This window comes from Stegodyphus dumicola, chromosome 4 (assembly GCF_044657685.1).
Source record: "Stegodyphus dumicola isolate Sdum_Otavi_A_Nest chromosome 4, ASM4465768v1".
NCBI lineage: Eukaryota > Metazoa > Arthropoda > Arachnida > Araneae > Eresidae > Stegodyphus > Stegodyphus dumicola.
Window position 1 is genome coordinate 98,847,879 of NC_140771.1, and position 27,697 is coordinate 98,875,575.

Genomic DNA, 27,697 nt, shown 5'->3' on the forward strand with positions numbered 1-27,697 from the left:
ATGCGTGCCAAGGGAGAAACGCAGTTACAGTCCTCTAAAATGAAACCTGTTAACACAGAAGATGATATGAAGGTCGGAGTCGGTAAAATTCGCGAGTTTATAAGATTAAACAATTTAACTAATATTTAATTTAACGAAAGTTCCGGTGAAAGTTTCTTGTTGCTTCCAAATTCTGAACTCCTGTCTATTATATCGACAGTTCTCGAGATCTCCATTACTTATGTGCAATATGATTACAGTTCCGAATGTACATAAAACACAAAACCAAGAATCAAGTACTTTAAAACAAAATACATGAACAGGTAGGTGATCATATTCTGTCCAAAGTCTAATGTAAGCTACTGCTGTAGAATAAGTAATACCTTTCTTTGCAAAAAGTAGCTTTAATCTTTTCTTTACCAGAAGCAGACAGCTTTGTCCGTAGCACACCACCACTCTTCAGATGTATAAGAATATCTGGCAGTAATGAAGGAATAGAATATAGATTGAACGGTCATATCCCTTTCTTCCAGATAATCAGCCATTATTTTTTGCCTTATATACTGCAATGGACAGAATCTATTGTAATCCCACTTCACCATTTAATTACTTTAGTCCTTGGCAGCAAAATTCGAGAGATAAATATTATAATTAGAATTAAAATTCTGCTGGATAGCCGATCTTGCATCATAGAGGATCACACGGTGAGAAATTTAAGATTATTACTCTGCAATTACTCAAATTTTATTAGTTCTCTTATAAAAAGTAGTCAAAATTAAAAGAATTTTCATATTTGATCGATTATATTCAGAACTGATGTAGAGAACTAATGAAATTGTATAGTGGTTTAAGTTGATATAATTAAATAATAAAAATAATAAAATCGCGGTACAAAAGCATGGTCGTGCATAAAGCTGATCTATGTAGGATGATCTAAAACAAAGATTGCAAGATCGAATAGAAAAAGAGTCTGATATGCGGTATGGTTTCTTCTAACTGTCACCGAGCTTTCACAACTTGATTTCATACTGGATGTGAGGCAGTTTACGAACCCCCGTGGCAGTTCAGTCTTATTCCTGAAGCAACCCGTTTTTCAGGCCCTGGAACTTTCTGGAAGGAAAACGATGAGTTTTAATGCACCAAACAAATCCATAGTACTTATCTCTGAAGATCTTCTGACCAATCCAACTTGTCAATCTCCAGCATAGTAGCTTTATATGTGGTAACGTTGTTGCACTAACGCCGATTCATTAAGAGCCAGCTACACCCCTGAATAAGCAAGTACAAGGCTGCAGGATCTCTTTTCAGTATCTTCCAATAGTCAGAGAGCCTCTGTCAAAGACACGAAGGCCAGTGCTCTCGTCCAACTTGATGCATGCTTAGACTCCCAAACATCCGTTGCCAAGCTTCTCCCCTTTCTCGAATGTTCTAGAGTAGGTAACATGTTCCTGGTCCTCTTCAGGTTAAATTCCTCTTCAGAACAATAAAATCAAGTATTATAAGTAAAATAAGTCCTCTTCAGAACAATAAAATAAGTCGAAAATTAGCCATTAGGATGAATCAGAAATCATCTGTTAAGAGAACAGTCTGCGACTAATGCTTTTCCAAAGTCAATAAGCTCTACATATGCTAAACAGGCTCTCTTTTGAGCATATGTAAGTGGAATGCAAACAGCAAATTTTATAAATTTTATAAATTATTTATTTCTTATATAACTTTCTAGAAACAGTAATCTTTAAAACTCGGCTTTCTATTGGATGTCACTAGAAAGTTAAAAAACTGTTGCATTCCTGCTATGCCTTGCTGAAATAGATAAACAGCGATGTCTATTGGTAGTTGTGGCTTTTGGACAACGTTTCTTAGGCTTGCTCTATACGGGCAGATACCTTTAAATGGCTTCCATGTGTTGCATAAATGCTGGGCTTACATTCAAGTCTCTAACAATGTGATTCCCTACTTCCTGTCTTCCGAAGATTAACCACCTCATTCCATCATCCAAATTTTGGTGATTACTCGTTTTAACTGCCTGATTTTAAACCAATTTCACCAATTTTTTAAAAAAATCACGAAGCTCGCCTTGGAGGATAACGAGAAACGAAGTGTGGAAAATATCAGGTGTGCTTCTAAAACGATCCTACCCATAAATGCTTCGCCAACACGCTTGCGTATCCGACACTAAAGAATTTCATTTTTTCTTTAGCAGCATAATATGTACTTTTCATTCGTTGGAAGCAGAATTTGTACGTTTCGTTTTCGAGAAAACCAAAACTTTCTGCAAATTTTCCTAATTTTGAACATTAATGGAGAAGTATTGGAATTAATTTTCAGTATATGCTTGCATATTAACTGATTTGTGGTGTCGTAATGCGAAGGTTTGCCTAAGAAAATTAAGTTCAGTCAAGTAATTAGATGTGGATAAGTGTAGTCAAAATTAGACCAGATATAATATAGCAGATTTCTTAAGATAAATCTAATAAAATCTCACTATTCATCCGCTGCAGAAAGAGGTAACTGCATATGGAGCAAAAAGGTGATAACTAATTTTGTATTATTGAACATGAAAACTTTCAGTTGCTGAAAGTAATAATAATAATAATAATAATAATAATAATAATAATAATAATAATAATAATAATAATAATAATATAATTAATTAGTATTAAATGAAATGAAATATCTTTATTGAGACTAACTGGCAAACAAAATTTATAGCAAAAAAAAAAAAAAAAAAAAAATTGCTGAAAGAATATTCTTCTTTAATGACCTAAAAATCCCAGCTGTGTATATAACAATTAAACTTATTGTCTAACTCATTGGATTTAATTAAAACTGATATTAGGAAATGATCTTAGTTCTTATTTAATCCGACTACGAGGAAAGAAATTCCGAGTATCAGTAGTTCATATATTCCAACTTTATGGATTTTTAATATCAGGAAATGTCATAGCCTTTCTCCAAACACCTTCATTATCTGCTTTATAATTTAACCTACGTTTTGTTTTTTACTTATATGTAAAAAGACAAACATATAAAAATTCAGCAAAACATCAGACATTAAATAATATAACTGTTTTATCTTATCCATTCTACGTACTCCATCTCGGAAAATGCTTTAGAATTACGATTCTAACTATAGAACGTTATAGTTTTGATTATTGATGACAATTATTTTGTAAACCTAGTTAATGGTATAAATAACAAATTTATAAATTTATGTTTCCGATTAAAATTTACAAATTTGACCAATAAGTATGTAGGGTTCACTTGTCTAACTTCTCTAGCGAGAACTGTAAGAGTATTAGCTGCACAGGAGAAGGGTTAAAAGTACCCTTTATTAACTCTTTAAAATTTACAATGCGTCAACTCGACGCTAACACACTACGTCTTCCTTAGGCAGTAACTGAAATCACAGAACGAAACTAAAAATTCGAAGATATGCACAAATAGTAGAAATAAACTACAGGGCTGAGGTAATTCTTGTTTCTTAAACCCATGTCGGAACTAGTGGAAGCAAGTAAATGCAGTTATGCCACAAAAACTCGCAATAACTCCAGGAGGAGAAGCTTGAGCAATAGAGGTAACAGCAACTTTCCTACTGAAAATCGGTTTTTAAACTCTTTCTTCAAAGTGGAATTTGCATTCCTTCACGCGCGCTACCAAATTTAAATATTTTGGCATTGACAATTAGGGGAACGAAGGCTTACAGGAAAGAATAACGAATTAAATTAAATTTGTTGTTTAAAATAAATATAAATCCCTACAAGTAAATAAAATATTAAAAGAAAGTGTTTTGTAAAAACAGGCTGATCTAACATTTTTCCGAATCAAAGGGCTAGTAAAATTCTAGTTGCAATTTAAAAATAATTAAATGAGACAGACTGCTTGGCTTCATCATTTTTAATGAACACGATTCTATTTTCTAATGATATAGCATTATGTGAAAATTATATGTTATCATCTTCCCTACTTTAGTTTTTGATCTGAAGAAATTAAAATACATCCTTGTTAAATAGTGTATGCAATTTACACGCCATTATTCTTGAACCCTGTAAAAACTAGGTATCCTTAAAAATGAGAAACAATGCGACTTCTATTAGAACGAAAGAATTACAGTTTGTTTAACTATTAGCAAAACATACTTTCGGTGGAAGTTTTCTACTAATGAGCCAAAAGTAGCAGCTGGTACATGCAGCAATTGAACTAATTATCCAAAAAGATGTCAAAATATCTTCTCTATAAAAGCATTTAGCCCTGTCTGTTTTAGTTTACCTTCTAAAATTGTAAAGTAACGAAATGAAACTTAAAAGTAGGCTTCTTTTATTATTTTTTCTAATAACAACTCTAACAAAAGCTTATGATTGGAACGAAACCACAGGTAAGTCTTTTTTGTCTTCAGTATTTAAAGTACATAAAGATGATTAAAGTTTCTGAACTTTTGCGGTGTAAGTTGCTTATAACCATTTCACGAGTATTTAATTTCTTCAATGATTGGATAACATATACTATTTCTCTCTATCAGATTTTGCTTTCAATAGTTTTTGTTTCAATGCTCTTTTTACAATATTGTTAATCTGAGATATTCAGTTGTTCTGTGAAAAAGGCGCATTCAGAATTCTATTTTTAAACGACAATTGGTTCTGAAAATAGGCGATATAGTAAATGATGTTTTTGAAAAATGATTACAGAATAAAGTTCATTTAAGTACTAGAACGTACAAATGTCATTAATTACTCAGCTACTGTAAAAGAGGCTACTCAGACGCAAAAAAAAAGTTAATCCTGAAATTAAATTTTAAAGTGATTGTAATTTACTTGCTGACGTTATTATAAATTAAATTGGGATGCAATATTATTATAAAAAAGATAAGCCGAAACTGCAGGCCAGGAATGAAACATAAATGGTGGAAAGATCTAGGATCTAAACTATGTTGAAAGAATTCGACTTTAACGGCTTAACTTTACTTACCATAAATTTACATAGCTCCTAAGGTAATCTTAAACATCTTAAAATCCAGTAGTTGGAATACCTGTCAACGACGTGCTGAGAACTGTTCGTTGTGAATAAACTGTAGCATTTCTTTAGCAACTTGGGTATAGCAATTATATAAAGCATTTCACACGATAAATGTGAGTGACACTTGAAATAAGATATAGCGATAGCGTTTCTACACAGTGAAGGTGCAGTTACATGCACAGTAAAACAAATAATGAATGTTAGAATAAAAATTTGCTGATATGCATAAAATAAAATCTGGTGTGGCCAGCAAAGGGCCTTCCTCCAGTGCCATATTAAGACAATGGAATAACACAAAGCTTGAAATAAACAATCACTTCCGTTTAATCGTCTGTAAATAAAATCTAATTTGTTTATAAATTTTATGGCTCGTTATTAATTATAAACATTACTCCTTTCTTTATAATTCTCTTCTCCCATACAATGTACAATGATAATTATACGTGCTCATGTACACATCCGTTATCACGTTTTGATCTGAAAATATATCTTGGTCATACAGTGTATCGGATTCACAATTCAAACATTCACAACATTTTTAAAAGCAGCATATCTTTAGAGTTCCCGATAAAGTGTTAAGTGATGCCAAACATTTTCATTCATACTCACTACATTATTTATATTTACTATATTTTTATATTAAAATAATACGTAATAGTAACATATTTGTGGCAGCAGCAATTTATTTGAAAGTGATTAGACACAAAAGTGAAACGAACAGAAATTTAAGAATTGGGGCTAATACATTAAATTGCTTCATAACATGGAGCTAATCTTCATAATGAACTTATTCTCGTTGTATTCAGGATAATTCCAGGAATACTTCTGATGCTTATAAATATAATACATTGCTCTGAATCACATTCCTATTTCAAGTACCAAATCTGAAAAGTTCTGAATTATCTCATAATATAATCATAATTCTTAGGAAGAGTTGTTCAAAGCTTCAAATGAAGCATCTTTTATGGTTCATAAATTTTAGCCAAAATGGGATACATTTTCTCATTGATATAAGTCTTAAATTCTAAAACTGAAAATTTGTAGATTACATTTTAATATAGTATTTCATTAAAATACTATAAACTGTTATGGGTTTCAAATAAGGTACCTTTTTCGGTTGTCTATTAAAAGACTATTATGAGCTTTCTATAAAGTACTACTTCCGGTTTTCCACTTTGACCACAAATTCAGTCAAATATTCATGTGAATGTAGAAAGCTTAGCTACAGAATTTTGGTTCATATACATTGGTATAAGTTTCTTATAAAAGTTGTCGTCGATGCGAAAATTGTCACACTCATACAGACAGATATCGTTATAAAAGTAGTAAATCTGTTGTGAGAACTTTAATTCGTGCTTAATTATTGCTATTAATGCTTAATTACTCTTGCTATATCAGCTTGGCCATCCGATTGTTTTTCACATTGGCCTAAAGAAGACTTTTTCTTTTAATTACAAAGGCATGTGATTATACATCTTTGGCCTCCACGCATCCAAAATGCGTGAGATTGAAGCATGCAAAGGAAAAAAAATAGACTTAAAAAAAGGCAAAACAGTAGTTAACCTCATTACAGTAACAATAACCACATAGAAGCCGCAAAATGGAAAAACATATGAACCGCTTAAGTATTTAAAAAAGAAAGAAAGAAAAATTTAGTATTTGGATGTCAACTGCAACAACTCTCTAGCCCACCAATATTTACAGTATAGGTTTCACCGATATATTAGTAACCGATATTTTAAAATTTACTGCGTTATTGAAAGTAAGACAATTGCTTTTTTAGAGACTTCAATAGATGAAAAGATGGGAGAAGTGATATATTAATTACTTTGTATTACTGCAGGGACTCCAGACGATGAAACTCAAGCTACGAGGGGTTTTCCATTAATTGTAGGAGGACGAAATGCAAAGCAAGGAATGTTTCCATGGATGGTAATTTTTCAGTTATTGTTATTCATTTGCAAAATAAACACTATTTTTTAAGAAGTGACAGTAGTATGCAAGGTAATTATACAACGTTGTTGTGTTATTTATAAATTTACTTTCTCAGCAAAAATATAAATTTATAAATAATCAACTGACACAGATAAATTTCATTATAAGCATTTAAAAAAAAATGTTTAACAAATTTGTAATGGTTCTTCATTTCTGAAAATTTAAATGAAAGGAAAGGGGAATAATTGCAATTGTTTATGCGTGTAATAAATGGCAAAATATTTGGTAAAAGTTTCTTCTAAATAAAAAACGTTCTGAATTAATAAAAAATATGTATTCCAATATGTTTAAGTTGACTCCATCGAATCGAATTGTGAAAACGTTTTATTCCACCTCAACTAAGAAATGAGCAATATTTTTAAAAACAAGAGTTCAAAATGCAGTTGAATTCAGTTTAGAAATTTTAGAATTGAGATTTAAAAAATAGAAATTAAATTTCGAATCGCTAGATTAAAGGATACTGCATTAATAAGTGACAGCACAATGACCCTGCCACTAAGTTTTAAATTAAATTAAATCTTTCTTTACATAGAGCTTTTAATAACTTTTCTTTTTCTAATACTTTTTTTTAAATATAAGCACAATTTCTTGATGAGCAATTTCAACCAATATGATTGATCTCTATAATTAAAAATCAATCAACCAACCAGCATGCAAGATGAAATTTCGTAACAACAAGAGAATGAGAATTAAATTTTGCCAATATTCGTTTCTAAAAACTTAGTTATACAGCTTATATTAAGTATGTGAGCATGATTATTGCTAAAAAAGATTTAAAGACAATTTTGAACGTTATTTTTTACTAATATAACTAAAATTAAGGCCAAGTCATACGTTTATAATAATGTTTTACCTCACTTTATAATTTTCGCTTTTTTATTAGGTTGCTTTATATTACAAAGACGAAATTATTTGTGCTGGCGCTATAGTATCAAACACATCTATTTTGACGGCTGCACATTGTATCATTATGTAAGTAAAGCACTTATCTTAGCATTCTTTTTGCTTTTTTACATTTTTTGCAACAGTATATTTCGGAAATATACTGTTGGCCATTAAAATTGCTAGATCAGGAAGGAACGTAAATAGTAGAAACTTATTTATCATACATATAAAGTAGTATTATGACCGAAACGTGTGTTTAAATTGCAGATGATTTGGAATACATAGCGCAATGAATTCAGTACACAGAGGTACCATCTTTAGCAGTAGCAACTGCTGTAATCCGGCTGGGTATCTAATAGAACTGAGTTTAAATGACAGATACGAGTGCTTAATTAAATGCCCCTTCAGATCTTCCAAAGTTCATCACTTGTAGTAGCTGTTGAGTGGTGGCGTACCAATCTCTGTCAACCAATAACCAGATATTTTGAATGAGTTAGTGATCTGAAGATCGTGCCAACCAGGGCAAAAGTCGAATACCTTCTGTATCGAGGAACATGATATCAGGAGACCACGATATCACGATAACACGATATACGTCGTGCATTATCTTGTTGGGAGATTCAAGCAGGCAAAAGACCACGGACCTTAAAACTTCAGAAAAGTAATTGCGGCTGTCCGCATTACCGGCTGTGATAACAAGAAATGACCTGGATATGTACCTAATGGTAGCTGTTGCTGAATTCGTATACGAATGCAAGCTCGTAACGTTCGTTTGTCGCTGTGCCTCAACACAAGGTTACCTCCATTACCGGCTGTGATAACAAGAAATGACCTGGATATGTACCTAATGGTAGCTGTTGCTGAATTCGTATACGAATGCAAGCTCGCAACGTTCGTTTGTCGCTGTGCCTCAACACAAGGTTACCTCCATCGTGGTGGGGCAAGAAGAAATGAGAGTAGTTTGGAAAGATGGCGGGGTGCTACTCCAGTGTTCGTTGTCGCACCACTGGTAGGTGCGCGTGTCTCTGCTGCAGCATCTATGGAAGCATGAAAACAATGGTCACCGTGCTGTCATTACGTGGCTTTTCAGATGTCACTGTCCTTGCGGGCTTTTCTCCTGGATGTGTTTCAAGTCTCCTGACTCACAGTAAATGACCGGCTGTACGATCTAGCAAGGCTTAGAAGATAGCATGTCTATTTTCTCGGGTGTTAGTGGCCCGGATGCAATAGCAAACTAATAATTTATTTGAACCTTACTGGATACGCTGCTCAAAAACTAAACATCTGTGGCTAGATAGCAAACATAGCGTAATACAGACAACTTTCTAAAGTATCTGTAGATATACGAAATTGTTTAGCATCCTTAAGAATAGGGAATGCTGCTTGCCCTGAAAACCAATTTAAACACCAGTCTAGCATAAAATACTGAAAAATTGAATTACTCAGATTTGGCTAAAATATCTCCTGAAAACCATCCGCTGTCTTTGTTTATGTCAAAGTTGAAGTACTTGACACACCTTCTCACTACAGCTCTACACATTCTGAGCTGTTTGAATTTAACTTCTTTCTTGTTTACTTCAAGGTAAAAAACTTTAAAATATAGGAAAATATAATATTTAAATATTATTTTCTAGGTGCTTTCGTAGTGCACAGATAATAAGGCCTAGTATTATGTAAAACATATGAATAAATACCTGCAAACGAAAAAATATTAACTGCATATACATTATTAATGTAAATTGAATGCGTGTTATAAATTATCAATGTGCACGTTATGAATGTAAAACAAGAAATCTACACGTTTTGTCTCCATACAAACTGTAAATCTTAATAAATTCCGTAATAAATAGTAAGGTACACTACTTCATTTCACTATTATGTACGTTAAGTATGTAATGTTAAATATCTCACACTATAGACCTTGATCACTTATAGCGATTGTGGCGTTTCTCAGAAAACAAATGTGAGTAACTTCTGTCCTCCTAACTATTTTTTAAAAAGTAGGAACGAGGTTGGAATGTAAACGGCATTCCCACTGAACACTGAAGCATCTAGCAAATAATAAGCAGCATGGAGAGGAGATGACATTGAAAGCTCATGTTAAAAAGGAAGGGCATATTCTGTATTAAGGCATTTTTTGTGCGTTTTTTCTGGTAAAAAATATTCTTAATCTTACTCATATTGGTTTTCAGAACACATTATTTTATTGTCATAACATCATTGCTTATTCAGAAAGATGCAAGATGTAAAATGTAAATTATTAAATTATTGAAATACATTAAATCGTTTATACACTGCATGAACTTGGAGTGTAGGATGTGCAAAGCGTATGTACAACTGGGTACATTATATGCACTATATTATCAGACAGCGCTAGAAATAGATAAAATTTTATTCGAAAACTACGCCAGTCTGAGATAGCATTTTTTGTCTAAATTTAAATTCTATGTTCACATATTTCTCTTTTAATTGCCTTCACAGATGGCCTGATTCTATGTTTCCCTTTTGAAATGAACAAATTCATGCCTTTCAAAAAACTATTGCATAACTAATAAGTAAATGTACGCAATTTCATTTATTATTCTTTAATTTAAATTAAAAATCGAAAACTACTCCTTCATCTATCAATTATCATTTACTTGACAATCATTTTTCCCATTACCATTTCTAAAGTCACTGCATTTCATTTTTGGAAATTTTAAAAGAAGGGAAAGAAATGTGATTAACTTCTTCATCTATGTCTAATAATCTACGAATACCTAAAAATATATCCAGTTATAACAAACTAGTAAGTTTCCGATTCTCTAACGAATCAAATCAGTAAACGAGTAAAATTCGCGTTCTCTTATGAATTACATATGAATGAGAAAGAGAGAATTAGAAAGTAGACAATAAATCCAACTTTAAAGTTGCATATACATTTTGAGTCTTGGTGGCAAGATTAAGCAAACATTAAACGAAATTAAATAATAAATAAATAATATCAAATAAAGATTAAACGAAATTAGATCAATTATGTTTTGGCGTTACTTAGCAACATAACTCAGACTTTGCAGAACAGTGAGAAATAAAGGTAAATTAGCTAATGAAGTTAATCAAAAAATTAGCTGGGAAAGATGTTTCGTACAAAAACACTGTTAGTAATAAACATGTGTGGGAGTTGCTATTTATATTTCTGGCCTAATAATGAAAAAACAAATGTTTATGATAGAAAATGGTTTAATATTTTTCAAAATATTCTTCATGAAGATCAATACACTTTTGTATGCCTTTGAACCAATTTTCGAAGCACTTTTTTCTCTCCGATTAAGGTAACTCCAAAACATGCGTTTTGAATTTGCATCAACCGCTTCTTCGGGTGTCGCAAATCGCTGACCACGTAATTTATTTTTGATGTGCGGGAATAAAAAAAAAAGTCACTGGCTGCCAAATTGGGGTTGTACGTGGATGACCCATCAGTTCGATGTTCCGGCACGCCAAAAAATTCCTTTGTTTGAGCCGATGAGTAACAACTCGCATTGTCATAATGAAGAATGATTCACTTCTGCTTTTTTTCGAATTTCTCCAATGACTTCTGGCAAATAAATGGTCGTTTACCATTCGGTATTGACCATCCTGCGCTGCTCTAACTCTATTGTCTCCACGTTGACCGGTAATACCGAAGAAACAAACAACCATTTGCTTCAATGTGCTTCTTCCGCGAACAAATTTTGTTTGATTTGTCTCGTCTTGGAAGATCTATACAGTTGACTTCTGTTTTGCATAGTTTCGCGCTCATATGCATAGATCCATGATTTGACACCTGTGTAGATGTTATACAGAGCCTTTGATTCACTTTGAACGTATTTTTCCAACATTCCCTTGCACCAATCGACACGAGCCTTTATTTAAGCATTTGTCAGATTATGCAATCTTTTTTTACAGTTTATGTAACATCTTATTGATGTTTGTCATGCTCATGCCCAAAGATGCCTCAATCTCACATTATGTCAGACAACGATCTTGCTTTATCAGTTCAAGCACAGCGTCAATATTTTCTGGCTCAACAACCGATTTTGGGCGTTCTTCACGGAATTTATCCTGAAGCGATCGTCGACCACGATTGAATTCGTTATACCAGTTTTTTACAGTGTTGTAGGATATTGCTTTATCGCTGTATAAAGAACTAAGTTCATCAAAGCACTCTTGTCTTCATAATCCACGTCGAAAGTTATCAAAAATAATCACACGAAAGTCTTCTCGAGTCAATTCCGCTTTCTTCCCGAGATGAATTTTTCAGTTTACTGTAAACAACGCAGATAATGCTAAACTATCAAAGCGTTCTAAAGAAATTATGGTAAAAAATGTCAGACTTTCGATTGGAATTATCTGCGGTCACCTAGCACCATTACTGTTGCCAAGGCCAGAAATATAAATAGCAAGCTTCGTACAGTACTTTAAACAAATTGAAAAAAAAAAAAAAACTTCGTCGCAGAAGACTTGTCTTTTCTTTAATTAAATCATAATAATAAATCAGTATAAACACTAAACAATGAACGCTCAAGTTTTCCCGCAGATAGTGAAAAATTCATCCATGCTTTCAAGTTCCGCGAGAAAAGGAGGGAAAAGGAGAATCTCTTTAAACCTTCCATCACGCGCGTATGAGCAAAATTTACGACAAATTCAGTTTTTAATGCACATTTTTCGCATATCGAAGCTGAGACGTTTGAAGGTAATTTCTATTCCTCCTTTCTACCCTTTCCCACATCATGGAATGTGCCAACAGGAAGTCATTTTTTAACTGGGCTTTTGTGCTATGTGGCAGCTTTTTCATAAAAGTTACGACACGCGCGTGGTCGTGTTTTAAAATTCGGAAAAATTTTTTTTCTCAAATATTTCGTAATTTTATGTTATTAAATGCCGTGTATTATTTTAATTTGAATACATTTGAATACATAAATTTTATATCGGTTTTCATGGGAAAAAAATATATGCAACCAGCTGATTTAGCTCGTATTCTTTAATAATTATCTGATGGAGAAAATGAAGATAAGGAAACCTTTGGATGGGAGAATAGCGATTTCCATTCCTTATTTTCTTTTATTTCTATTTTTTAGAAATAAATAAAAACATTAAAGTTCGTTTAAAGTGCGTTTTTGTAACCAGTAATTTCTTGCAAAAGTAAGTAATGCTAAACTTACTTTTTTTTTCCTACCAAGGTGTTTTCCTTTTTTATTGTCTACACTTGTCTTCGATGAATATTAAAATTAGCTTCGATTTTAAAATATAATTATTAAATAAAAATTTAAAATTTTCTATAATGAAATACATCTTTGCATTTCCATCTCATTAACATAAAAACTTAAAAATAATTTACTTATATTTGAATGTGATATCATTTGTATTTTGCAATAATAAGATTAATATTTTATTTCTTAATAAATTTATTATCAATATTCACTCATTTCTGTCGTATTTCGTGCCAAAAACGGTAAAATAACGGATGTCGTAAAAAATACGACGCGCGCGTGCTCATGTAAAATTGCCAAGCGCGTGTGCTGGAAGGTTAATCTTGATCAGCTGATTGCGTCCACGGCATACACTTTCGCCTTTCTAATATCAGGGTTTTGCTTTGTAGCTATTATTTTAAGTTTTACTAAATGTCAACCTTAAAATTAAAGCACTATTATACCTTTCCCACTATTATACTTCCTATTTACATATATTCTCTCTAAACAACTTACTAAGCTTATGCAAGTTAAGAGCACACAAAAGGGAGCTCAAGAGCTAGTTAGATTAACTTATTCATTACGGAGCGATAAGTCGGCACCAATCTTTTCGTGAACAAGACAAGGAACTCCAGATGATACTTCTTAGCAATCTGAGATTGAAAAATTATTTTACAGCGGTTAGGTAAGGAAATAAGTTAATGTCTTAAATTAGACAAATTGATTTTGGCAGCTGTAATATTACAACAAAAGTTAATTTAAGTATTACACATTATTATCAAGAAGAATCGACATTTATAATCGTACGGTTTCACTTTTGCAATCCGTGAGGGTGGATAAACAAATTTTGTTAACATAAATAAAGTTTTGCCAATTTTAAATTTGTGGCTGGATGCAAGTTGATTGGTAGTCAGGAGAATAATTCGCGACAATGAAGAAGTAACTCTGCCTGAAGGATAGGCATATTTTAAGAAGAATTAGCGAAGAAGATTAGCGAAGTTATGGGTTAAACATGATGACCTTTAATCGCAAATTCCTTATAAGAAATGTAAACACGTAGTAACATTAGATGCATACAAATTAATAACTTCGGATGTTTTATTTTTGATTTATCACATACTAATTGTTTTCCTTAAAGTAACGTTAAATGAATCCTCCAATTTATTTCATTTTGTCTTGCTAATTTAGGGAAGGAGTTCTACAGTGGACTACTTCCTTTTACGGAATAATAGGTGATGTAAACAGACATTTGGGAAGAAGAATATTTTTCAATAGCTTCACACCTCACCCCAATTATGATCACTTCGATAATGATTTGGCCCTTTTAACAACCCAAGGAACTATAATTTTCAATGAATTAGTGAAACCTATTTGCGTGGCGAGACCAGACACCGATGATATGGAGTACTTAAACACGACTTCTATGGGATGGGGCAGCACCAGCCGAATAAGATGTAAGTGAAAAGTTTCTTTTATTCAAATCTGCTTCAAAAGTAGAATGAAATATAATGTAAAATGATATCAAGTGATGAAACGGAAGAAAGATTCGAAATTTTGTTAAAAATTAATACTATAATTAAACAAATTGTTCGATATAAGACGCATTACAGAGTAAAATTTATAATCTGATAAGCTGGAAATCAGAAAAAAAATAAATAAAAAATAATAATAAAATATTAAATAAAAACGTTTTTACAAAATTTGCTTTTATTTAAAATGGTAAAATAATTAGCAGGATAAGCTCTTAAAGAATTTTTCTATCCAGCTCAATTTTTTCTTCAGTTCTTCAGTCCGCAAATCATTCAGAATAGTAATGAAAGTAGTCCTTCCTTCTTGTCGCAAAAGGCCTTCTACGGAAAACAATCGCCAATGTTTCTGGTGCTAAATGATTATGCTAACGGGACACTTGACTTCCGCTGACAGGTGTTAGCTGCATGAACTCGCTTAAGAGTATCCCGTTTATATTAAGAAACAAAAGTAATCACAATGTTTCAGTGGCTTTGTTTTGAATCATTTATACACAGTATTTCATGCGGTACCATTGATATTTCATCTAATGAAACGAATTTAATATCATTATGTTGTAAATTATCTTAAGTAAATTCTATTCAGTACTGCTATTTGAACAATTTTGCTTCAAATTAGTAGCTTCAAAGTACTATCCAATATGGAATTCTCTATCAACGTTGCCATTATTTGAACTAATGCATATACTTTCATAACGTTTCTACCATTACATCAATTTACCTAGTTCTTGAGGAGATACAATATAAAACATTTTCCTGAACCTCTCTTTCTAGTAATAAATTGCTTCAATTTACTTCATTATTTTTTCTCTTTTATACTCCATTATTTTTCTTTAAAGTTTTGAATAAAAAACCATTAACCACCTCATTCTGAACTGCAATTATTACTTTTTGTCCTTTTTTGAAACTTATGATCTTTTATCGATCTATCAGACATTATCCACATTATCCATTATATTTTCATAGTCATTATCCACAAGCTTAGGTTCTTGAATAAATATCTTAAATGCATGTACTTGGTCAACTGCATTTTCAAGTTGTTGATTTTCTAGACAATCAATGTCCTCATTCATTTGTTTCATGCGTTCCTGTAATCATAAAAGCTTCTGTCGCATTCTTATATTTCTAAATACATTCACCTTCATTGCGATATAGCAGATATTGAAGGAGTACGCTATCTTTAAAACGGTGAAGTTTACAGGATCATGTGAAGAATTCTAAGTTCATGTTAGAAATTCAAAGTAACATTTTAAGCAATGAAATGTCTAAATAATCCATAGATATTGGCTATCTCCAACAAATGCATTAAGTTCCAAGTGTCCAACCATTTAAAACAAGAACATTTTATTTCTATTACAAAGCGCAATCATTCGATTTGTAGTTCGAAAGGTATCTGTTTCATATTTGTCACCTGATTTTTCACTATGGATCGATTTATTTAGGAAACAGAGTGGATAGAGGTGAATCTGGAAAAATTTCTTCTCTGTAATGTCTCTCAAATGACTTCTCATCTACTCGGTTTTCGAAATAACACATCCCTTAATCCAAGCTTAAGAGTTCTGGAACAATGTCAGCCTCCAGGAAGATAAAGTCGAATAGCCAAGCCGATGGCAAAGTTTATACCAGGGATTAATCGGCAGATATTAATGAAATTTGGTGGGAACATGCATTTATAACCGAGAAAGAAATGTACCAATCAAAAGTCAGTTCATGCAAGCATGATTATCATTAAAGCTCATAGAACAGAGATGTCTAAAATCCACGTTGTGATATCAAAATGAAAATCAGTTTAATATTGGATATCATCGCTTCACACAACCGGATTTCACGCAGCGTAACGGCTGCGTGGACAGGAGGCAGTTCAGCAGCCCCTGTGGCAGCCGATTCCACTCTTGCAGCAAGGTAGTTTTCAATTCTGAGACGGTTCTCGGAGGAAGATGGCGAGATGAAATTACTCTCACAAAAGCTTCCCAAACAGGTTTATAAGGTCAGGAGACCTGGCTGACAATTCCATGCAGCGAATATCCTCACTTTCTAGGTAATCAGCAACCAGCTCAGCTCTATACAGATGAACGTTGTGTTCATTATCAAAAACCGGGAACAACTGCGACCTGAAAAGTCAGACATAAGCTTCTAAGGTTTCCTCTCGATATCTCACAGTAGTCAGGGACACTTTGTCAAACACAAACAGGGATATTCGGTTGTCTAGCATAATGCCTACCCAAACTATTACACCTCGGCCACCTTAATGATCCCTTTTCCTGATCAGGGAGGCAAAATATCGTGTTCAAGGCTCGCTCCAGATACGGAGATGCCGAGAACCAGTGTCCTCAGGCTCTATCTAGACTCATTTGCAAATGCACAATGCTTCACTGAAGTCTGGTTCAAGGCGCATGTTGTCTGCACCATGCTAAACGTGCCTACTTATGTGCAGCAGTGTGCGGGACGCAAACAGCGGTCTTTCTGGTATAAAGACCTGCCTTATGAGGTCTTCGAACGACTGTAGACCATGAAACTCGGCTTCCCGTCGCAGCATACAGCTCAAGTAAGTGCTGTGAAGTTGTAGCAGTCCCCACGATTGAGGATCGGGCGATCCTCAATCGTCATTGCGGATCTTAGTCGACCTCGTCCAGGTTTCAGCAATATGGATCCAGGGCCTTGACCTGTTTCCACAAATTGCAGATGGCACTAGGCGTTACACTGAGCTCTGTAGCCACCTCAGTTTGTGATTGCTCTCTCTGTAGTCTACAAAAAATCCTCCATCCCCTTCTGTCATCCATACGTTCAGGACTACTCATTTTACCTGTTACTTTATAAAATTTAATAAAATTTATCTACTCCCTGCCCTGAAGAAATATGAACATACAAATCTTAGAGTGCGTTTATGTCAATATATATATATATATATATATATATATATATAAATTGTAGTAAGCTCACCTAAAAGTTACCAAGAGCTGCTGCTCCAAAAGGTTCAACACGTTTTCAAAAAAATTAATACACATGAAAATCAAATCATTAGACATGTAAAACATTAAAAAAAATATTAAAAAACAGAAAAGTAAAAAAGTAAGCGGAAAATGGTAAATTAGCCCAATTCGACTTCCAAACAGGCTTTTCAAGGGAAATTTTATTTATTTGAACGTCGAATCAAGCTAACCCCATTTCGCGTTTCGCCGAAACAGACAATTGAAACTTTTTCGCTAAACATTTTTTTAAAATTTAGACAAAGTGTCTTGGAAATTTTAATAGTCTCAATTCTCTGTTCCAATTTCCCGACGCGTCCGCACAGAATGACACATTAAGGTGTTAAAATATGCTAATCAAAACCTAAACTTCCTAAATCTAGACTAAAATTAAAATTAAAATCAAAAACGAAAATAAATAGCGATGAGCTATTAGCCCTAAAAATACAAAAACATACGGGCTGGGCCTGCTAGCTTAAAGATTAACAATTTAAATTTTAAAATAATAGATTTTAGAAAACAGTAATGAAAACCTGTAATTAATATAAAATAAAACAAAAATTAAGAAGAAAACAAACTAAGTGGATCTTGCTAAGACCAAGAAAAAGTTGTAACAAAAGAAACAAAAACTGACCTTTGGCGATGCAAAGCTGTCCCTCTTAAAACTTGTTGAAAAACGGCTGCTATACTTCTGTGTCTTTCATTTGGATGACGTACGTAGGGGGGAGCGAAGTGCTGTGGGCATTTAGCCAATGCGAAGAGATTTTCGTTATCTGCAACTCGTCTCCTATTATCGAAGGGGGCCGGAAACCTCGGAAACCGTGTAAAGATCTCAAAAATGGCGCTTGGCTTGTAGTAGGATGGAAAAAAATTTTTTCGAAGTGAAAATGGCTAATTCAGCTAAAACTATAAAAACTTGGCCATTAAAGCAAGAGAAAAAGGAAAAAACAGTCATTTGTTAAAAAAGTCGTAATTCTTCAAGCTAGCGGGCGATCAAGCTACTATGAAAAATGAAAAAAGTCCGATTTGTTAATAAAAGCAGTAAAATTGGCCATTACAGAAATTTAAAATTATGTACACTATAGTATTTAAGATTAAAGTGCCAAAATTTTTTGGAGGAAAGAGAATGAATAAACAAGAATTATCTGTACATTTTTACAATAGATTCTCTGAATTAGTCATCCTTCTTAAACCGTCCGTAGCTTTAGGTATAAAAAATCATTATCTAATTCAAAAAATCTAAAAATAGGTAAGGCTAATGCCAGCTTTGGTAAAGGAATTTTTAATTATTTTATGAGATATTTGGTTACTTTTTAAAATAGTTACGAAGTATAGTATTTCTTCTTGTAAGTGTTCCGCAGTATTGCAAATTCTTTTTATTCTAAGTAGCTGTGAATAAATTGTGTTGATTATGACACTTTTGGAAATATTTGAATTCCAGTTAGTTAATTTAAGTGTGGAAAAATTAAATTCTCTTCTTTTGTCGTAAACTTTAATAAAATGGTAATCTATATTATGTAAATCAAGGTAGACTACATTATGCTGTTCTGTATTGGTTTTATTTAGTTTTAAGCAAGCAGGGTAGATATTAGCGATTTCTATTTTGTTGTAGTTATTAAACGCAATGACATCATCAATATATCTATAGATGTGTTGGAAAAAGTGACTTTCTTCCGTACTGAGTGAACGTACATAGGTCAATTCTTTAGTAAACAGGAATAATTCACAAACTGAAGTTGAAAAATTCCCGCCCATAGGGATTCCCTGTACTTGTTTATAGATGTAATTGTCAAATTGAATAAAATTATTGAAGAGTACGCTGGTAAGGAATAGCTGCCATTTTTCGTTGCTGAGAATGGTAGAAATTTGTGGAAATAAATCTGGAAGAGCAAGTAAACTTGTAAAAATTTCTTCGAGTGGTAGAGATGTATAAAGGTTTTCAAAGTCGTAGCATTGGATATGTTCTATTTTAAGTGAACTCATAGTTTTAAGAACTAGTTCATTACTAGAGATCATCCAATTGCAATGCAAACCCTCAAAATCATAGTTATTGATTAGGTCACGAATCATACGAAGTTTTTGTGCAAAGAGATAATCTATTTCTTTGAGAAAACTTTTAGTACTATTAGCTATGAACCTGAATTTAATTGGAGACTTATGAAATTTCGGTAAGGCATAGAGATTTGCAAACCTGTTGTTATATTTCTGGGGTGTATTTTTAGTCTTTTATGGAGTGCTTTAAATTTATTGAGAAGAATCTGAGTACTGGTAGTTATTAACTTCAGTTTGTGAATTATTCCTGTTTACTAAAGAATTGACCTATGTACGTTCACTCAGTACGGAAGAAAGTCACTTTTTCCAACACATCTATAGATATATTAATGATGTCATTGCGTTTAATAACTACAACAAAATAGAAATCGCTAATATCTACCCTGCTTGCTTAAAACTAAATAAAACCAATACAGAACAGCATAATGTAGTCTACCTTGATTTACATAATATAGATTACCATTTTATTAAAGTTTACGACAAAAGAAGAGAATTTAATTTTTCCACACTTAAATTAACTAACTGGAATTCAAATATTTCCAAAAGTGTCCTAATCAACACAATTTATTCACAGCTACTTAGAATAAAAAGAATTTGCAATACTGCGGAACACTTACAAGAAGAAATACTATACTTCGTAACTATTTTAAAAAGTAACCAAATATCTCATAAAATAATTAAAAATTCCTTTACCAAAGCTGGCATTAGCCTTACCTATTTTTAGATTTTTTGAATTAGATAATGATTTTTTATACCTAAAGCTACGGACGGTTTAAGAAGGATGACTAATTCAGAGAATCTATTGTAAAAATGTACAGATAATTCTTGTTTATTCATTCTCTTTCCTCCAAAAAATTTTGGCACTTTAATCTTAAATACTATAGTGTACATAATTTTAAATTTCTGTAATGGCCAATTTTACTGCTTTTATTAACAAATCGGACTTTTTTCATTTTTCATAGTAGCTTGATCGCCCGCTAGCTTGAAGAATTACGACTTTTTTAACAAATGACTGTTTTTTTCCTTTTTCTCTTGCTTTAATGGCCAAGTTTTTATAGTTTTAGCTGAATTAGCCATTTTCACTTCGAAAAAATTTTTTTCCATCCTACTACAAGCCAAGCGCCATTTTTGAGATCTTTACACGGTTTCCGAGGTTTCCGGCTCCCTTCGATAATAGGAGACGAGTTGCAGATAACGAAAATCTCTTCGCATTGGCTAAATGCCCACAGCACTTCGCTCCCCCCTACGTACGTCATCCAAATGAAAGACACAGAAGTATAGCAGCCGTTTTTCAACAAGTTTTAAGAGGGACAGCTTTGCATCGCCAAAGGTCAGTTTTTGTTTCTTTTGTTACAACTTTTTCTTGGTCTTAGCAAGATCCACTTAGTTTGTTTTCTTCTTAATTTTTGTTTTATTTTATATTAATTACAGGTTTTCATTACTGTTTTCTAAAATCTATTATTTTAAAATTTAAATTGTTAATCTTTAAGCTAGCAGGCCCAGCCCGTATGTTTTTGTATTTTTAGGGCTAATAGCTCATCGCTATTTATTTTCGTTTTTGATTTTAATTTTAATTTTAGTCTAGATTTAGGAAGTTTAGGTTTTGATTAGCATATTTTAACACCTTAATGTGTCATTCTGTGCGGACGCGTCGGGAAATTGGAACAGAGAATTGAGACTATTAAAATTTCCAAAACACTTTGTCTAAATTTTAAAAAAATGTTTAGCGAAAAAGTTTCAATTGTCTGTTTCGGCGAAACGCGTAATGGGGTTAGCTTGATTCGACGTTCAAATAAATGAAATTTCCCTTGAAAAGCCTGTTTGGAAGTCGAATTGGGCTAATTTACCATTTTCCGCTTACTTTTTAACTTTTTCTGTTTTTTAATATTTTTTAATGTTTTACATGTCTAATGATTTGATTTTCATGTGTATTAATTTTTTTGAAAACGTGTTGAACCTTCTGGAGCAGCAGCTCTTGTTAACTTTTAGGCGAGCTTACTACAATTTTTATATTTTACTTATTTTGCAGCATATTGCGCAAGATGTTTTCTAGACCAAAATTGGTTTTTTAAAAATTGTCATTACTGCTTTGCTTGATAAATTATATATATATATATATATATAAATTTAAGAAGCTAGGTATTAAGTACTGTGCAGTAAGACCTATTTGGTCTTAAAAATATTTTTGCACGATATGCTTCAAAATTAAGGAAATAAGAAGAAGATAAATTGTAGTGAGCTTGCCAAAAAGTTACCAGGAGCTATGGCTCCAAGAACAACACATAGTTCAACACAGTATTTTTTAAAAAAACAATGACATTGAAGGGTGAAAAATTAGGCTACACGCGAAATAAAATGTAGAATATAAAACACAGTAAAAATTAATCGTTGGAAACAGGTGAATGGCAAAAAATACAGTAAAAACCTACCGATGTGATAAGTGAAAAGTTAACACATATAAAAAAACCGATCGATGGAACAAGTTAAAACAAGTAAAACAAATAAAAACATATGAAAAACATAAAATTATAAAAATTATAAAGCGGTAAATGGTAAATTAGCTCAATTCGACTTCCAACCTGGCTTTTCAAGGAAAATTTCAGTTAAACGTCGAGCCAAGCTAACTCCATTACGCGTTTCGCCGAAACAAACAATTGAAACTCTTGTGTTACGAAAATTTTATAATTAGATGAATTGTCCTAAAAATTTTTTTAGAGTCTCAATTCTCTGTTTCAATTTCCCGACGCGTCCACAAAAAATGTCACATTAAGGTGTAAAAAATGTAAATGCAACTCCGATGTACAGCAATAATTAAAATAAAATAAACAGCGGTTTGCTATTAGTCAAACTATACAATAACGTACGGACTGGACCTGCTAGCTTAAAGAATTAAACCTTTATAAATTTTATAGATCTGAAATAAAATTTAAATGAAAACAAAAGCAGTTGGTCTTGCTAAGACCAAAACATTTTTTTTAAAAAAAAGAAACATAAAAAACAGACCTGTGGCTATGCAGTCCTCTTGATCGTGAAGCAAAGTTGAAAAGAGGTTGTAATTCCCCTCTGTATCCTTCAACGTCATCCCTCTCGTCGTGTGACGTAAGGCGGGGGAAACAATGCCACTGGGCAACAGACAATGCGATTAACTTTGTCCGTTGGCGGGAACTCGTCCCCCCAGAGCTAAAAAGGGGTTAAAAGACTCGAAAAGACGTGGAAAGAATTCAAAATGGCGTCAGTCAAGTTGTTTGAAGAATAAAACTGTTTCTAAATGTGAAAATGGCTAATTCAGCTAAAATTACTCAACATGGCCACAAAAGTAAGAGTAAAATGGAAAAAACAGTCATTTGGTAATAAAAGTCGTAATTCAAGCTAGAGGGCGATCAAGCTACAATCAAAAACGAAAAGGCCCGATTTGTTAATAAAAGTAGAATTGGCCATCAAAGTAATTTAAAACTATTTAAACAATAGTATTAAAAGTATTGTGCCAAAATTTTTTGGAGGAAAGAAAACGTAGTGACAAGAATTATCTGTACATTTTTATATTAGATTCTCTGAATCAGCCATCCACTTTATACCGTCCCATTGGATTTTAAGTATAAAATTTCACTATCTAACTCAAAAAATCTAAATATTGGTAAGGCTAATGCCAGCTTTTTTTAAGGTATTTTTAATTATTTTAAGAGGAATTAGGTTATTTTTCAAAATTGTCACGAAGTATAGTATTTCTTCATGAAGGTGTTTTGTGGTATTGCATATTCTTTTTATTCTAAGTAGCTGTGAATAAATTGTGTTTAGGATGACTCTTTTGGAAATATTTAAATTCCAGTTGGTTAATTTTAGTGTAGAAAAATTGAATTCTCTTCTTTTGTCGTAAACTTTTATAAAATTGTAATCAATAATATGTAAGTCAAGGTAGACTACAATGTTGCACCGTATTTGTGTTATTTAGTTTCAAGCATGTAGGGTAGATATTAGCAACTTCTATTTTGTTGTAGTTGTTAAAGGCTATGACATCATCAACATAACGATAGATGTGTTGGTAAAATTTATGTTCTTCTTTACTGAGTGAACGGACAAAGGTCAATTCTTTTGTAAAAAGGAATAATTCACAGACAGTACTTGAAAAATTACCTCCCATTGGAATTCCTTGTATTTGTTTAAAGATGGTATTGTTAAATTGAATAAAATTATTGAAAAGCACGCTTGAGAGAATATATATATATACAAATCGCAGAGTTACGTCAGGTTCCACAGGTACGCATGTGCGCGCTTACGCATTCGAATCTGAATATTTGCGACTCTGAATATATATAATTCATCGGTGGCATAATTAGTACTTTTGTTTAATACGTTTCATAAAAATTGGTATAATCTGCAAATTATCTTAATTTTGCTTTAGCAATTTTGCATGTATATAGCAGTTCTATGGGCCAAGCTGGTATATTCAAATGTTTTAGCATTTTGAAAGAAAACATTAGGAACTTTTTTTTAAAGTTTCATAAGCCGCTTATATATACAGTATATCTTTTGGGAAAGATTTACGATCTCCGTGGTTTTTTTTTTAATTTTATATATATATATATATATTGCATTGTTGGTTGTCAACCTCCAGTCGGACCCTTGACCATTACAGACACCCTTTAAAATTTCATCGACGCCCAGGGGGTCGTGACCGACCTCGTTGGGAACCTCTGGTTTAGGCCATAACGTCAAACACAATGAGCATTAAATGAAAGCATGTAAAGGTACTAGGAAAAAAAAGTAAGGCTTGAATAGTTTTTTTTCTTTTTCTTGTTAAATGTAAATACTTAAATGTTAAATAATTCATATTACGGATTTTTCAAAAATCTTGTTCTCACTGTAAAAGGAAACTTGCTCAAATACAAAAGATAAATAATAATAATAATAATAAAAAAAAAAAGATTTATCCATTAGCTTTTTTTTGAAGTGCCATGTTTTCTGCTTGAAATGGTTTCGAACAAATTTCTAAGAGTTTCTTTAACTCGATGCTTCAGAAGATTAACGTTTGTAATAAAGGAGAATGGTCTAAACGATTAGTGTGACTCACGTGTAAGAATCAATTTCAGACTCGTATAGTTACAAAAAGAAGTACACATTAGGGTACCAATTTTTGAACAAAAACACTTTTTTCTTCCTTAATAGTATATAAACGTTTTATATAAAAACTCTTAAAAACTCCATTTGATGATTAGGTGTCTTTGCCTTTAAACTAAGCTAGTAAGTTCCCGATTCTCTAACAGATCCAATAAGGGAACGCATGGAACTCGTTACAGTAAGAATGAAATGGGAATGAGAATGGGAGAATTAAAAATTCGGAAATAAATATAACTTTAAAGTTGTATATACATTTTGTGACTTGTAGATAAGATTAACACACGATTAAATAATAAATAAATAACATTAAATAAAGTTTAAGCGGAGGCAATCAATTATTTAATTGTTTTATTTTACAACATAATTATACAACTAGTATAAACAGTTGTGCACAAGTTAAAAAAATAAATCAAGAAATTAGTAAAAACCTTCACTGTACTGAATGTTTGTTAAAAACATTGTTAAACATTAACATATAAATAAATATATATATATAATATATACACAGTAAATTTTACTCAATATAATCTTCGGAGCAGAAATCTCGCCTTTTCTTTAACTAAAAGATGATAACAAACAATATGTAAACAAACAACAACAACAATAACAATAACAAACAATATGTAAACAAACAATAAACATAAAAGATGATAACAAACAATCTGTGAGCCAGTTTCCCTTAGAAAGTCCTCCACGAAGGCACCCCTCCCCTTAGGCAGATAGCCCTAGTGAGCTTTGCCATAATTAAACACACCACACACCAAACAATCTGTGCTAATTAAGATGTGCTAATATTAATACAATATGTGCTAATCAACAAAAAATCACTTTTCCCGCAGATAGAGAAAAATTCTTTCTTGCTTTCGTGCTGCAGTAGAAAAGAAGAGAAAACAATTATTCCTTTTGCGTCCACGGCACAGACACTTTTTCTCATGTAAAACAGAAGTCTCTAGAAATTGTATTTGACTTTAGATCACTCTAGAATGTAATACTAGAAAATGAATTTATGTAACCTTAGCTACGGATGTTTGTAATTTTGAACATGTGACGTGGCAAATTTATTTTATGGCTATATTCTGATTTTAAACGTTTAATATTCTTTTACTCATATGTGAAGGGGGAAAGAAGATACCTGATATTCTTCAATACGTAAAATTAAACGTCGCCGCAAATGACCAGTGCTCATTTTTGTTCCCACGTTTATCTGAAAATCAATTATGTGCTGGAAGGAGACTTTCTGGAATTTGCTACGTAAGTGATCATTTTATCTTTATTTTTTACAATAGTGGTTCAACTTAAGAGGAAACCTGAGTGTTTATACTATTTTTGTTGAGTTCCATTTCATTACTGGCTTATATTTATAACCTGACATTGATTTTAAATAGATATTATTTCATTTTAAGCACTATTGCTTTGTACTTTAAAAGAAACGTAAAATTAAATACTTAATTTTTATTTAAAAATATGAAAATTTTTAGCACTATGAATATTTATACTGTGTTCACGGAGTTTTAGTTCTTTATTATTTAATACATCAAAGCTGTATTTCATTTACGCAGAGAACATATTAAAGTAATATAAATTAAATACATAAATTCGACTTAAAACATAAAGTTAAAATGGAAAATTTTTGCACATTTTACGCATATTGCCTTATTAGAGGTATATCTCACGTGTGTAAATTTCATGCATTGATTCCATCAAATGTGCACAGAATTCGATCCGATTAACGAACTATAAATTTTAATGTATAGAAATAAGAATACAACGCAGAAAAGCTCCGATTTCTTTCATTACTTTACGTATGCTGCTTTTAACGTGCTATAAATTGAATTCTAGTTCAGGTCTTAAAATTTATTAGCAACAATATTGGCCAGAGACAAATCTTGACATGTTTCTGAAGCAATCCCGTGCAATATTATTAAGATAGATTAAGTGGTTTGTTTGGTTTTGCACCTATGTAAAATACGAAAAAAAAACTCTCTTTTTTTGTTTGGTGTATGTGTGTGGAAAAAGGATGTGAACATTTCTGAAATTAATCAACGTTCGCAAAGAGTATTCTGTTCCCAAATTTGGAAAAAAAGACACTTTGACGGTGTGTTCGATTTGAGAGTTTAAATAGCTGTATTGAGAAGATACTGAAAACGTTCATCCAGAACGGCTTAAAAATAGAGTTTTTCGTTAAGATTATTTTATTCAATTAAATGGGATTTATGTCGAAAAACTGCATTGCAATATTGTTGAAATTTGACGAAATAAAAAAAAATTATTTATATTTTTTTATTTCTAAATTTTCTCCCTCATACTATAAATTTTCAGTAAATCTCGCTGACTATCATATATAACATTCTTTGTTGTTATTTTATAAATGGTATCTTATACTTGAATACAATCAGTTAAAAACATTTGATAGCCAAACGTTTTCATTAAAAACAAGCTGAAGTCCAAATGAAAGCTACAAAATTGTTTCATTTCAAAATGTTTGAAAAAATACGCATAGTATCATATTTGAGAAATGTTTTAAAAAGTAAAAAATGCATACATTTTATTTTGAATCAGTTTTCTCATTTACTTTAAATGCGAGTTAGGAACGTTTGAAAACATATTTGCTAAAGCACTTCTTCGAAAAGAACTTAATTTCCATAAAGGCAGTGAAATTTCTAAGCGGGGTTGCGATTATTTAACTTCATCAACGTTTTATTGAGACTTTTTCTGAGTGATGGAAAAAATAAATGATTTATTATTATACAGAACTTTTTTTTATTTTCAGGGAGATTCCGGTGGTCCTTTGGTCCATCTTAGTGCCAATAACCCGCCAGTTGCCATAGGAATTGCAGCATATGTCAATGAACTTGTTGGCTGCGCAAAATTCACTGGACTTGCTGTCTTTACTCGCCTTAGCAATTATTACGAATTCATAACAGAAAATAACGCTGGCTCTAAGATATGCACAGTTTAA

At 32.2% G+C, this 27,697-nt stretch overlaps 1 protein-coding gene across 1 annotated transcript; it reads left to right on the forward strand.

The window, feature by feature from the left end:
• Positions 1-27,697, forward strand: LOC118181233 (chymotrypsin-1-like). Its single transcript, XM_035350330.2, has 6 exons — positions 1-82; positions 6,836-6,924; positions 7,871-7,959; positions 14,268-14,533; positions 25,856-25,989; positions 27,509-27,697. The coding sequence occupies exons 1-6, from the start codon at positions 1-3 to the stop codon at positions 27,695-27,697; spliced, it is 849 nt and encodes a 282-aa protein (XP_035206221.1).